A 14,367-nucleotide genomic window follows, 5' to 3' on the forward strand; every position below is an offset into this window, starting at 1 on the left:
GTAGGGATCTCATCTAGGTTGAGTATTAGGGGGTGTTTGGCATTTAGTCTGGGGTCTGCTGTTAAGGTTTCTTTATGTATTTAGGGTGTCTGCATTTAGTGGTCTGGGTCTGAGGTCTGTATGTAGTTAGTTTGGGTTTCTATTTAGGGGTTCTAAGGTATTATTTAGAGGGTCTAGACCTATATACTGAGAAGGTTGGTGTTTAGGGGGTAGCTATTGGTAATGGGTTCTGGTCTGGGGTCTGTATTTAGAGAGTCAGTGGTCTGTATTACCTTAGGGGTCTGGTCTGGGGTCTGTATTAGTTTAGAGGTCTGGTCTGGGGTCTGTATTAGTTTAGGGGTCTGGTCTGGGGTGTGTATTAGTTTAGGGGTCTGGTCTGGGGTCTGTATTAGTTTAGGGGTCTGGTCTGGGGTCTGTATTAGTTTAGGGGTCTGATCTGGGGTCTGTATTAGTTTAGGAGCTTTCATCTGCAGTGTTTAATTGTATAGGGGTCCTGGTCTCAGATTCTCTATAATACAGGTATAATTCTCCTGTAATACACCAGTATGAGCCCTACTGTAATAAAAATGGGTACAATAATGAGTCCCAATTCTGAGTTTCTGTGCATCCCTGAAATGTTGATGTATCGCTGTCTATGACCCCTGCCTGACAGTTCCTTACAGGACTTGTCTCTGACGTTTCGTATATATAACATCCCTGCAATATGCTAGTAATAAGACATAACCGCCAATGTTTACGCACGCGGCTCTATTATACCGTGTCCTTGCTTCTCGATGTGAGACAGTATATAACAATGGAGCTCAGCAAGCCTTGATTTTCTATAATGTGGATGTGCTGCAATGCTGAACTTACCTGATGTACAAGGACGTTCATTCTGCCTTCAGAAGACGCACGATTTCTGAAATGTAAGCTTTGTTACAGGGTCAACGATTGTATTCTCCGAGTGAACGAGGTGGATGTTTCTGAAGTGTCGCACAGCAGAGCGGTAGAAGCTTTGAAAGAAGCCGGTTCCATTGTCCGCCTGTACGTGCGCAGGAGGAGACCCATCCTTGAAACCGTTGTAGAAATTAAACTTTTTAAAGGGCCGAAAGGTAAGAAGGTAATTTTTTGTCATTATAAGGACCGTTGTAGGAGGGGATATCAGGTCAGCGATGGGACATGACGCTACTTTACCACTGCCCAAGGATTCTCTATAGAATAAAGTCGAAGACAGTAGACTCATTGTGTACAGGGCTGGAGCAACCGGAGATAATAAAAGGACTGGTTTTGGTAGGTGTGGGACCCAAAACCTTAGCTGAGGACTTGCTGATGGTTTACTGGACACAAAGCCTGGTGATAGGTTCTTATGGGTAATTTACTTGACTGGATACAGTCGGGGGCCATTGTAACACATTGGTGGGCCCAGTACAAAGATTTCATAAATGGTTTTCCCCATCACCACCCCTTACAAATACCTGACCTGCACATGGTATAATGTAATAGATGTCACACTGGTATCATTCTTGCAGGCATTTAAATGAATGGATTTGAAGAGTGTCCGGCCGTGAGCGCCCACGAGCATTTGTGCTCTCCACGGTGAAGCCGTTTTTTTTTAACCAGACACAAAGTCAGACATGCAGGACTTTGTGTCTGGTTTTTAAAAAATAACGGTTTCGCCGCCGAGAGCATAAAATGTTCACTGGCGCTCTTGGCCGGACACAGTCTGACAGGTTTCCGTTTTCTGTCTGCAGAAGATGGAAACCTGAGAACGGATATCGGGCGCAGAGGTGAACAAGCCCTCATCCCAACAATATATTGTTCACTTTCCAGGTTGTCCCGCACAGTATAATGTCCATTTTCCAATTTATTCCAACAGTATATTGTCCCCCTTCCAGGTTATCCCAACAGCAGTGCCGCACCTCCCATGAGGCGACCTGAAGCGACCGCTTCGGGTGGCGCTGTGCCAGGGCCCCAGGGAGGGCGGCATTTTGGCCTTCTCCATGCCTGCTCTCTGCCTGTTAAGATGCTCACTCTGCTAGGCCCCACCCCCTCTGCTAGGCCCCGGGGCCCCACCCCCTCCGCTCGGCCCGCCCCGCCCCCTTCCCGGGGGGGGGGGGGGGCGGCTTTCTGACGTCTGCTTCAGGCGTCAGAAACAAATGGTTCACCCCTGCCCAACAGTATATTGTTTCCCTTGCAGGTTATCCCAAAAGTAAATTGCCCCCTTTCCAGGTTGCCCCCATATTGTAATGTTCCATTTCCAGGTTTCCCCTTATTAGTGTCCCCTTTCTGTGTTATCCCAACAGCATAATGTTCCCTTTCCTGCTTGCCCCCACAGTATAATGCTACCTTTCCTGGTTGCCCCCACAGTATAATGCTACCTTTCCTGGTTGCCCCCACAGTATAATGTCCTCTTTCCAGGTTTCCCCCCTCCCCAGTAGCAATCAAGTAAAGAAAAACCCCTAATATTCACCTCTCCCCATCCCCCTGTTGTCTCTGCTGCCAGCAGCTTCAAAGAGCAACAGGCAAAATGTAAGTGACGTGGCCAGATCACACCCCCTGCTCCTGAGCAGTACACCGGAAACAGAGGAGCAGCCGGGTGGTGAAGCAGGAAGCCGACGGACCCCTGCATCAATTATGTACTCCACTCATCTGCACTCAGGGGACAGATAACTTAGAGCTGTGACATATTGGGCCGGCTTGAATTCATCCCAGTGGTAAAGAAACCATTGCACCTGAGGAAGGGCATAGTCTGACGCCCGAAACGCGTTGTATGAGTTCGTTATCAATAAAACCGTATTTATCAACTAAACAAGGGGAGCGCAGTTCCTTATTGCCAGATTTTTCACCAAATCTGAGTTGCTGGTCCTTCTATTTCATCTCTAATAACAGTTGCCCCTGTGGTCAGCTTGTGGAACCCACTGCACTATCATTACTAGGAAACATATTCTGTATATTTCCCTGTTAGTGGCCACTACAGGGCATATTTAGTATTATATATGGTCCGCTATAGTCTTAATTATAGGGGTTCAGGGTTGAAGACCCCCCCTCCCATTATGACTTTTTAATAGGCCATATAAAATGGTTGCTTTAATCCTTGTTTCTTCAGAAATGTCGTATTCTTCTCAATCCTCTCCAGGTTTGGGTTTCAGCATTGCTGGAGGAGTCGGAAACCAACACATTCCCGGAGACAACAGCATTTATGTAACCAAAATTATTGAAGGAGGAGCAGCACAAAAAGATGGACGACTACAAGTGGGAGACAGGTTACTAATGGTGAGAATAGAGTGCACCCCTCCCTGACACCCGACAAAGCCACATAAATAAATTGGGTGTTAGGTGCCCCTTAGTGGTAGTCAACACTACAACTACTCAGAGTAGTCACCTGTTAACAAAAGATTGCCCCTTCATGTTTGGAATAGGGTACAGATAGTAAGTAACTTGGTATTAATGTGGGAATGTCAAAGGAGTCTCCATATTGGTCTCCCCAGGAGGCCGAAGATCTTGGTGAAAGGCAATGGTGCAACACAATACTTTTAAGAATAAATTGTCTTTAAAAGGGTTTTTCCACTTCAGAAGAATCCCCAGAGATCAGCTACAATCTATATAAAAGCTGTTAATTTTCCCTACAGCACTCCCAGAGGAGACATGAAGTATTACACAGTTCTCATTCTCTGGTCCTCCAGAGTTGTAGTCACTCTTTGTAGCTATTTGGGCTAATAGTTGAGGGTGTTGCATGTGGAACCCTTTTTTAAACCCTTTAAAGTTTTATCCACTCCTATATCATACATGAGCTGCCATCTTTTCTTGGTGACCTACTGTCTTGGCCTTTCTCTCTCCAGGTAAACAACTACAGTTTAGAAGAAGTCACTCATGAGGAAGCCGTAGCAATTTTGAAGAATACATCGGACGTAGTTTACCTGAAAGTGGGAAAACCCACAACAATATATATGACAGATCCTTATGGACCTCCAGATATCACTCACTGTAAGTACTGTGTGATATTTACTAGCAGGATCATGGGTCACTTGATTTGGAATTTTTTCATGGTTTCTGTAGCACCCTACCCGGCCTTCTTAAAGTTTTCTATGTGATTGCCCAAGGTCTTGGTTCTGGTCGTCTCGGGCAGACATTAGTGCCTTTCCACTAGGAACCCTGGAATTGACACCATTGCTGCCCTAGACCACTATGTTGCCCTCTTTGTTGCCCTAGACCATGTTTCCGTCCCATCACCAGAAATATGGATGTTAGCCCTCTTATAGCCTAAATCACCCATCATGGCTAGAGATGGGTTTTCTTACAAATTTTCCAAAAATTTTAGGTTCGGCAGAACCCAAAATTTTTGACATTTGCTGCCTACAAATCATTATTATACTCTGGGGTCTCTTCAGTAATATAATCAGAGGCCTGGGGTAGGTGCAGCTTGTCTCACTTCTCCTGGGCTTCATTGTGAGGTCCGGTGTTCTTTCCCAACTCCTTATGGTCTCTTCTATGGCATCAAAGGATCCGGGGTCAATGCTGAGGCCCCGTTGTATGGAGGGTATCAGAGTCACGATTCTTTGGTCAAAGCGTCATGATACTGATCATAGGCCTCAACAGTGACTCAGAAGCCCATGACATCGGGAAAGAGACCAGATGGGACCAGGGCTAGAAGATGTTGAGAAAGAACATCAGGTGCTACGGTGGAACCAAAAAGAGGTGAGGAAAAGTAAGGACGACTGTTTTGTTATTTTTTCAACACCCCCCTGGACCTCAGAGTTTAATAATAGAATTTTCGGTTCTGAACAAAAATTGCAAAACCTCTCGAATATTTGCAAGGTTCACAAGTCAAGGCTACAGTCAACCCAGGGCAGATTCTGGGTTTGTTGCTCTAGCCCTTTGTCTCTGGCCATGGCAGAGTTGTTGACTGCCTCTCAAACACCTCTTCACATACTCCACCAGCCTACACCCATCTAAAGCCTAGATTCCAAATGTCCCCTGTTCTTGGTTCAAGCCCTATCTTGGTGTAACTGACGACCTTCTTCTTGCCCCGTCTCTAGCCTATTCGCCACCTCTGGAGAGCCACATCCTCAGCACTGCAAACAATGGCACCTTGGAATACAAGAGCTCATTGCCGCCAATCTCTCCGGGAAGATACTCTCCAATCCCAAAGCACATGCTTGTGGAGGATGACTACACCAGGTCAGAAAACGCCTTTCATATCTATTATTTCTAATACGAGCAGCCTTATAGCAGCAGTAACATTGTGTCAGGACGCCTCCTTAAATTGACAGTGACCTTGTGATGGTTTTGCTTTGGACTTGAGGAATTGCTGAACATGCTCCAAGCTTTACGATTCTCTGTGCTTTACTGACTGGGATATGCTGTAACTTACTGAAATAAATATAGGAACATTACCCTGAGTTTCTCATTTACTTCTAAGACAGTGCATGGGTTTTGTGGGATGAAACCTGGCGTGGGTCCGCTCATATGTCCATACTGGGCCGGTGTATTCTGTCCTATCCATTTCATAGGAGACACGTAACGCATACATGACCACATTGTGCTGGTATCACCTCTCGTATCCAAAAAGTCATGTTGAGGTCTTAAGATTTACCACTTAATTTTGGGGGTTTTGGTTACCATATTCCACCTTGGTAATGGGGAAACAGTAGGGTACCTTCACTGATGGAAATATAATGGCTAGATAGTAATCATGCCACAACTGTCTATGGGTTGTGTAAGGTATTGCAGCTTAGTTCCATTGAGTGGAGATGAGTTGCAGTACCGCATCCAACCTGGGGACGGGTGTGGCGCTGAAGTCACGTAATTCTGCATAGAAGCTGAATACCCAAAAGGATATTTGTTATTAAAACCATAATATAGATCCACAGGAGTTAAAAAATTGCACATATTTTTTAGACCTCGTCCACACAAAAAGTGAAAAACATCCGTGGTACGACTGTTTTTGAAATTGGCATTTTTAGAACTCATTGATTTCGGTGGGGCTATTCACACGGACTGCCAAAAACTAGGCCCTTTTTTAAGAGGCTTAAGTTTATGAGGGATCCGTGAAAGCAAATGACTCACAAATGCAAAACGGGCATGAAAATAATGGACTTTTTTTTTCACAAATATTTTTGAGGGTTTTTTCTTTTTTGAATTTTTTTGCCCCCCAAAATTTTATGTCCAGATGTTCATTCAAAAGCCAATAGTGAAATATAAAACTCACTACAAACTGGACTGGTTTGGGGCCATTGGGTGGGATTTTTTGGGTCAGTGATGTTTTTGGATAAAGAAGCAATCCCGGCTATGGTTTATCTCCCATAGACTTGAAAAACTCCAAAATTTTGTACAAACATAATGAAAAATACTTGAAATACATAACTTTCTTACAAGTCTAAAAAGATGAAAAAAATTTGTGAAAGAAGGATTTAGATGTACTTAGAATGGGGATGTTGGCAGCAGTGGAAGAGTATATTGGTCTTGTGGGAGAAAGTGACTAGGGTTGAGCCGATCTTGAGATTTCAGGATCGATTTTAAAATCCGATTTCCGATCATTTTCCAGCCGATCCCGATTGTGAAATTTGCTCGATCGCCGATCGGGATCCGATCTTTTCCGATCCCTATCGCTCAACCCTAAAAGTGACTTGTCCAATAATATGGCATCCATAGGTATTACCCCTCTACCCATATACTGTGGGAATTTGAGGAATAGTGCGACGCCCCATTGATAACAAGGAAGTGATGTCATCACTTCCTTATTATCAGATGGGAATATCGGGGTTATTTGGCATGGGATCCTACAACATCACACAAAATTATAGCCACTATGTGCACAATCTGTCCCCCAGTGTAGGTAATAATACTTTCCTACTTTGGAACTCTCAGTAAGTTTTAATGTCCCAAATATTTGAATATCAACCCAAACTTTAAATTAAAAGGGAATGTGTCAAGTAAAAATTAACATATTCAAGTTTTATGCTAAACATGTTTTTAAACAATTTTTGGCGTGCGTCATCCAAATTTTCAATGTTATTATCAATAATAAAAATAAAAAATTGCAGTTCTGACTCTGGCCACAAAGCCAAATCATATGCAGGGAATTCCATTTTTTGTTTGAGTTTTTTTTTGCAACAGCAGTCACCTCGCTTATCAGCACACCGATGGTCACAGCTATTATATACTGTATATGTAAATAAGACATAGAATCCACCATCACATTAGGTAATGGTCACAGCTTATCTACTTCCCATGCCAGCACAATGACCTTTGTAAAGGTCAAAGAGCATGCTTAGAAAACTCTCCAGTAAAAAAGATGGCCGAATCTCACATACCGTATATACTCGAGTATAAGCCAAGTTTTTAGCACAGTTTTTGTGCTGAACAAGCCCCCCTCGGCTTATACTCGAGTCAATAAGTTTTCCCAGTTTTTGTGGTAAAATTAGGGGCCTCAGCTTATATTCGGGTCAGCTTATACTCGAGTATATACGGTAATTTGTTTCAGTGAATATTTATGAGGTTCATCCCGCCAAATTTTTGGGGATGATCATTGAAGCCTAATCACAAACCTCAGTGGTGACCCTTGGGGTGTGTGATATAAGCCAGAGGCCTGAAGGGGATGGCAGAGAATTGCCAATACCCAGGAGAGGTGGGGCAAAGTTAGTATAACCGTTATTTTTACTCATCTCCCTGGGTCCTCCTCATATTATACTCTGGGATCTGAGGAGACCCCAGGCGTTTCATGGGTGACAAACCTCAAAAGTTTTGAGTTTGGATCAAACCCAAAACTTTTGGAATTTTCTGGTCAAATCTGATCCTATACAAATCGGTTTGCTGTGGTCCACCTGCGGGAAGTAGGAAGTGGCAGAATTTCATAGGCTTAGTGGCAAGAGTTGGAATTGATCGTTGGAATTTTTTTAAATTTAGATACTAAGGAAAATTAAAAACAAAAACACCAAAAATTCTCTAAAAATTAAAATAAAAATGGGATTTAAACAATGAATTTTTCTTAGAACTAAATTTTATTTAGGAGAAAGATATCAGCGGCCAATGCTTAGAAGGACAAATCAATTAAAGTTGCTTTGCCTTTAAGCTGATTTATGATGTTTCATTGTGTTCCACGTCGTATTCCGCAGATTTAATGACACACTTTGTCACAATATTTGGTTAAAGTCTTTAGCACCGGATAATCTGCCGTTTTTTTTCATGCCCTGGAGTAATTACAAATGAATTTAATATCTCGGTGTACCATTAGTAAACCTGCAAAGTATTCTGTGAGGCGGCTAAAATAGTTTCCTAGAATATTAATCATACCAGGCTTCCGGTTCAATCAGCAGCGAAGACGGTGAGGGAAAACATTGTAATTATGTCGCAACGAAAACATTTACATGACAAAGTGCGGCGGCAACGGGGTGATGAATCCTGAAGGTAGTGATTCGTGAAGCTCGAGAACAGGAGTATAAATAATCGATGTATGTGTACGGTTTAGAAAAAAAAAATCAAAAATAATTTTCAAAAATTTTCAATATAAATAAATTTGCAAAAATTAAAAAAACTAAATTTTAAAAAATGTTTTTCCTAATTAAAAATAATATTTTATCCTTTTTAATATTCATATTTTCATCATTAGCTTAAATTCATTAGCTTATATTAGTAAAAGTTAAAGGCGTTCTCCAAAGTCTGTAGATAGATCACCAGTGGAGGTGTAATCCCTGGAAACTGCACCCAATATCGGAACCGTGAGTGGATGGCAGTAGTACCCAAAGCTATATGTATATATAAGCCGGTGGATGCTAGGTTCATACTAGCGTTTGGGTCTCCATTGTTCGGGCCAGAATGGGTTTTCGAAAGAGGGATACCCTGTCAGCCTAACCAGCAGATTCCGTGGACCCCATAGACTATAATGGAGTCCACCTGGTTTCTCCATTTTCTCTCTTCCGATTTTCCATATCTATCCAAACTGGCCTGGATAGACATGGAAAACGATATAGTCCTACCAAAATGAAGGTCCCATGGTTCTCCATGAAGGGCCACAGCGTATCAATGTCCTAGAGAACCTTCTTAATTGTTGAGACATACATTTATTGGACCTACCTATAGTGGAGGTCATTTTGTGGACAGCACTTTTTATTTTGGGGGATTTGTTCCTATCATTTTCACTTATCAAGTTTTAGTTGCGTCTACAAAATGGCCTCCTCCATTGCCTTTAAGTAACACATCCTCGTCAGGTGGTTACTACATTCAATCATTTGGTGCCGATATCTTTCATTTTTAATAGATGTTGATTATGATGGTCTCTGAAATATGGAGAACTTAATTTTTTTGGTTTAGAATTGTGAAAAATATTGAGAAATGAAAAACTTTTTGGAATTCCTGAAACTCAAGGTCTTGGTTTAACTATTGCATGTAATTACGTCCAGCCGTCCGTGAGAGTTTTGTGGACGCTATCAATCCTTGGTGACCAGTGTTCTATTCCAACAGTCAGTCCTGGTATAACGGGGTTGGATCGATAGATGATCTCAAATTGGGTAGATTTATAATCAACAGATCTGTTTCATGACATTTGGGAATTTTTAGTCGAAAAACTCATTTAAAGGGGTTGCCTTGGATTAGCAAAACATTGCATTTTTTTTCTAAAACGGTGCCGCAACTGTCCACAGGTTGTGTGTGGAAACAGCCCGATTTTGTTCAATGAAACTAATTTGCAATACCCTACACAACTCATGGACAGATGAGGATCTGTTCTTGGAAGGAGGCCATGTTTTTCTAAAGGTGGACATCCCCTTTGACATGGTTGTCATACTACAGACTAGGATATTCTATCAATGTGTGTTTGTTGGGGGTCAAATCATTGCAACTTCAATAGAACGATGCTAAGAAGGTACCATGCCACTTTGTCTTTTGGTGGCTCCTCCTGAGGTTTTGCCGGGACAACATTGTCAACTGTTGACTATATTGGACCAAAAATGTGGCCAAATCAGGGAACAAATGGCATGAAGCTTTGGTTCTGCTGAGGTTACAGTGGTCAGACCCCCAGTGATCTGATATTGGCAGAATATCCTAGTGACACCATCCATGACACCAAAAATAGCTGTCAACAAGCCTAAGTCACCAATGTTTTTGAATATTGATATGTACTTTTTGCTTGTCGTTGTCCTATTCCTGTGATACATGTTTTATTTTTTTTGGTAGTAGATTTTAAATCAAAGACCCACAAGGAGACTCTTCAACGGACAGGGCTTGATGTAACCATGCCTTCCAAAACTTGGATTCTATCCCCTATCTACATAAAACCATGTTTGTTGCGTTGTATGCGATGAAGAATTGGGATGTCCTGCAGACATGTTATCACCCACAATGCACTTGTATGTTGCTTTGTTGACTTTCCTCAGTTTTCCAGTGAAGCATTTCTTTTCTTATCTTTCGGCCTATTTTTTTTTCCCATTTGCATTCAAGGTTACTAGAATTTTCTTTGGCCCACAAAAACTTCCGAACTACTCTTTTTTTATTTATTTCATCTGGAATATTTTGGAGACTTCTGAATATAGTCCACATTGGCATAACTCACATTTCAACAATCTGAACAATTTGAAATTTCAAATCTCAACAATTTCACATTTTCAACAATCTGAACATTTCAAATTTTTTCCTATACATTCTTATATATGCTTATTTTTGGGTACATATGGACACATGGTTTTGCCTCAATAGATCAGTAGACAACTTGTAGCCACAAGACTTTGCTTCATGGTAAAATTTTCATTTGCATTTTTATTTTATGAAGAACAGTTCCAGTCTTAACATCAAAATTATTGTCTAAATAATGTAGGCTAAAAAATTACAAATTACATTTCTTTTTCGGTGTCCTGTGATGTCACTGTCAGGGCGGGGCACTGGTTTAATATTTTACTAACAGGGAATGTCTCATGTATGTAGAATTTTAGAATTAAAATAACAGACTTATTGCTTTTTGAAATTTGTGTAGATATTTCCTTTTTGTTTTTCAAAAATATTCCTGGGGCGGCCATATTGAATTGAAGCTGCAATTAATAAAAATTTTATGGAAACAAAAGTGTCCTTAGACAAAAACTATCGAGTTCATTCCCAGTAACCCCAGAAATCTGTGTATAGCATCTAGTGTTAGGGCTAGTTCACATGGGCACAGAGGGGGCGGATTATGGTGCCTAATCCACATCATAATCCACCCCCTCACAATGGTGGTCTATGTAGACCACCAGGCTACTTTTTTCCGTGAGCGGCTTGCTGCCACTCATGGAGAAAAGAAGCGGGCTGCCCTTCCTTCAGGCGGATTCCGCAGCTCGGTGAGCCACGGCGTCCACCTGGAGACAGCAACCTCCGGCATCGACCCTTACATTTGACAGTCGTGGCAGGTAGGTTTTGACCCGAGAGTGACACGGCTCCCCGCGTCACTCTCAGTGCCAAAACCCGCTATAACGCCCCCCGTGTGAACTTAGCCTTAGCCAGCAGTAGACTATCCTCTAACCATGAGATGACTCTGCTCATCATCTCCCATTCTGCACAGCAAAGCCAAATATGACAATCAGAAAACAGAATATTGATGTCTGCTGAATTTTTCAAAAAAATGTAAATATCGACAACAAAATTAATTTTTTAAATCTCTAATTTGCCAAAAAAAATGTATTTAAAAAAAAATGTTCTTCTGAAGGTGTAAATGCCCAAGAGGAATGGGACAGAGGGACAACAACTCTTGTGATCACATTTTTGTTTCTGAAAAGTAGTCAAACACATTCAATATGTTGGCAGCACTTGATTGGAAATTGGACCCAAAAAATATATTTGAAAAATGTAATTTAAATTTCCATATCTGTCTGGAACTGTTCTTTAAATTACAATAAGGAATAAAAGTCTGAAAAAATACAAAAACACTGTCAGTATTTCTTCCCACTTCCTCTCGAAAGGAAGATATGAAGCCTAAGAGTTCAACTCTAGAAGTAGGGGAAAAAAAATCGTATTAGAATTTTAGTATCTGAATTTTAACGTTATGACCAATGTTTTTGTGAATAATGGGGAACCAACCCTTGAGCCCCCCCTCTATTGAAAAGCACAAGAAAGGAGCACATAAGTGGGCTCAGCTACAGTGCCTGACGCGGCAGCTCACACAGCGCACCTCAATGGTTTCTAAATGTTTTTTAAGGTTTTGGACTATGTACAATATCAAGCACATTTCTGGTCATTTTTGAAAATCCAGGCAAGCCTAAAATGAAGCAATATTTAATTTATTCATGGATGCACTTTAAAAGGGTATTCCCACCTCGGACATTTAGGGCATATACATAGGACATTCCCTTAATGTCTGAGAGCTGTAAGTCCCTGACCCCATCTTACAAGGTCTTCAGATTGAGATGTGAGCCCTATATGTGTGACCTTGTCCACTCACTTCTGTAGGAGTTACCTTCCGAGTAAGGTAGGGTCTCCAGTGACCCACATCTACTGAATATTTTTGGCATATATTATATTTAAAGGTGTTATCTGGGGAGTAATAAAGCTTACTTGGGCATTCACTGCACTGCTAATGTCCACCCAGTCCCCCAGAGCCATGGTGGAGCCATGTGGAGGGCTGCGGAGGAGGCTGAGACTCTACTTCCATTCTTCCCTGTAGCTGCTCATGATCTGAGTCCCATGACTAACTCCATTCATCTTAATGGACCTGCATCCCAAGTCTGTGAAAATTCAGTGATGTCGCTGGATTGGAGCAGCTGCAGGGAAGACAGTAGAGGCAGTGTTCTGGCCTCCCCCGCAGCCCTCCATAAAAGTAATATGTAGGGCTTTGGGAGACTGGGGGGTCAGCAATCATCTTGCTAGCTACCACCTAAAATAAAGGTATAGACAGGTAACACAGGATCGGCCATTGACAAACGATCATGGAAACAGTTCAGCTTCACCTCCCTCCTCCCCCTCCCTGCCCTCTGTACACGTCACAGAGCACGCTCACTTTACTCTTCTATAGAAGTCCATCAGTAGCTTTATACTTAGTTTTACCGGTGCTTTCGATGCTACGAGCCTCCGCCCTTGCTGTTCACAGCCCAGAGCATGATAGATGCCTGTATAATATATATTTTTAATAATTAAAATAATAACTTTATTCATAAGCTAAACATCCAGGCTGACACCAGCGCTGGATCCAGTAGCTTTGTCTTCCATATTTAATCCAGAAAGATTTTTATATTGATTATATATTTTTGCCTTGATAAATTTACTTTGAATTATTTTGGTTTATTTTCCTGCTTTTTCAGGGCCCTCCATCTTGCTTTCAGTTGTGAACAGGGCTTCTAGAAATTTGCTTGCTTTCTGACGTGCTGCAGTCTCTCCAGAGGGTTGTGAGGAACTGACCTGTCCTCATCACTTGTATTAATGGGGTGTTATCCCCAAAATATCTCCCAAACTAATAATAGTGCCAAGTAGGGGCTTTTAATACGAGTAGCAACATGTCTTTGTGACCATAAACCGATAAAGCAATGCAGAGATTTTTTTGTCTATGCAAATCAGCCTACAAGTGCAATAGGGGCGGGGCCAGTTTTGCAAGTTTGTCTACAGACAGTTGCAAATGCTTTGGCTATCCTCTGGAATTGGTGCTTAATGTCTCTCTTTTAGTCACGATTGACATTTTTTATCCTCACTCTGCATTACAGTTGTCTGTAGGCAAATCAGGTCCCGCCCCTGATGCACTTGTAGGTTGATTTGCATATCCATAAGAAATGATTATCTCTTCATTGCTTCATAAGTTTGTGGCTACAAATATACATTAAAGTCCCTGAGAGGGCAATATTATTAGTTTGGAAGGCATTTTGCCCCTCCCTTTAAAGGGATCCTATCATACAAACTTTTTTTTTTTCTAATTAACACGTTGGAATAGCCTTAAGAAAGGCTATTCTTCTCCTACCTTTCGATGTCTCCTCCGCGCCGCTGTTCCGTAGAAATACCAGTTTTTGCCGATATGCAAATGATTTCTCTCACAGCACTGGGGGCGGTCCCCAGTGTTCAAACAGCACTGAACTCTCAACAGTGCCACCTCCATCTTCATCTGCAACATCCTCTTCATCCTTTTCTTCCGGCGCAGGTTACAGACTTCTAGGCCTCTGGCCTCGGGCAGAGCAGACTGTGCATGCTTGGGCCTCAAGAAAATGACCGCTTACACAATATTGTAAGCGGCTATTTTCTCGTGGCCTGTGGGCATGCGCAGTCTGCCCTGCCCGAGGCCCAAGGCCTTGAAGTCTGAAACCTGCACCATAAGAAGACGCGTGAAGAGCCCGTTCCTGATGAAGATGGAAGCGGCGCTGAAGAGAGTTCTCTCCCAGCATTGGGGACGCCCCCAGTGCTGTTTGAGCACTGGGGACCGCCCTCAGTGCTGTGAGATAACTCATTTGCCTA

The 14,367-nt window shown here is 42.2% G+C and overlaps 1 protein-coding gene across 11 annotated transcripts in view; it reads left to right on the forward strand.

The window, feature by feature from the left end:
- Window positions 1-14,367, forward strand: part of DLG2 (discs large MAGUK scaffold protein 2) — a 1,022,754-nt gene that overhangs the window by 776,251 nt on the left and 232,136 nt on the right. For all 11 annotated transcript variants that reach the window (XM_075266199.1, XM_075266200.1, XM_075266207.1 and 8 more), the window contains 4 exons: window positions 922-1,091; window positions 3,116-3,252; window positions 3,819-3,963; window positions 5,016-5,157. In XM_075266199.1, coding sequence (XP_075122300.1) covers window positions 922-1,091; window positions 3,116-3,252; window positions 3,819-3,963; window positions 5,016-5,157 — 594 coding nt within the window. The remainder of the gene's footprint in view (window positions 1-921; window positions 1,092-3,115; window positions 3,253-3,818; window positions 3,964-5,015; window positions 5,158-14,367) is intronic.

This window comes from Leptodactylus fuscus, chromosome 2, assembly GCF_031893055.1.
Source record: "Leptodactylus fuscus isolate aLepFus1 chromosome 2, aLepFus1.hap2, whole genome shotgun sequence".
NCBI lineage: Eukaryota > Metazoa > Chordata > Amphibia > Anura > Leptodactylidae > Leptodactylus > Leptodactylus fuscus.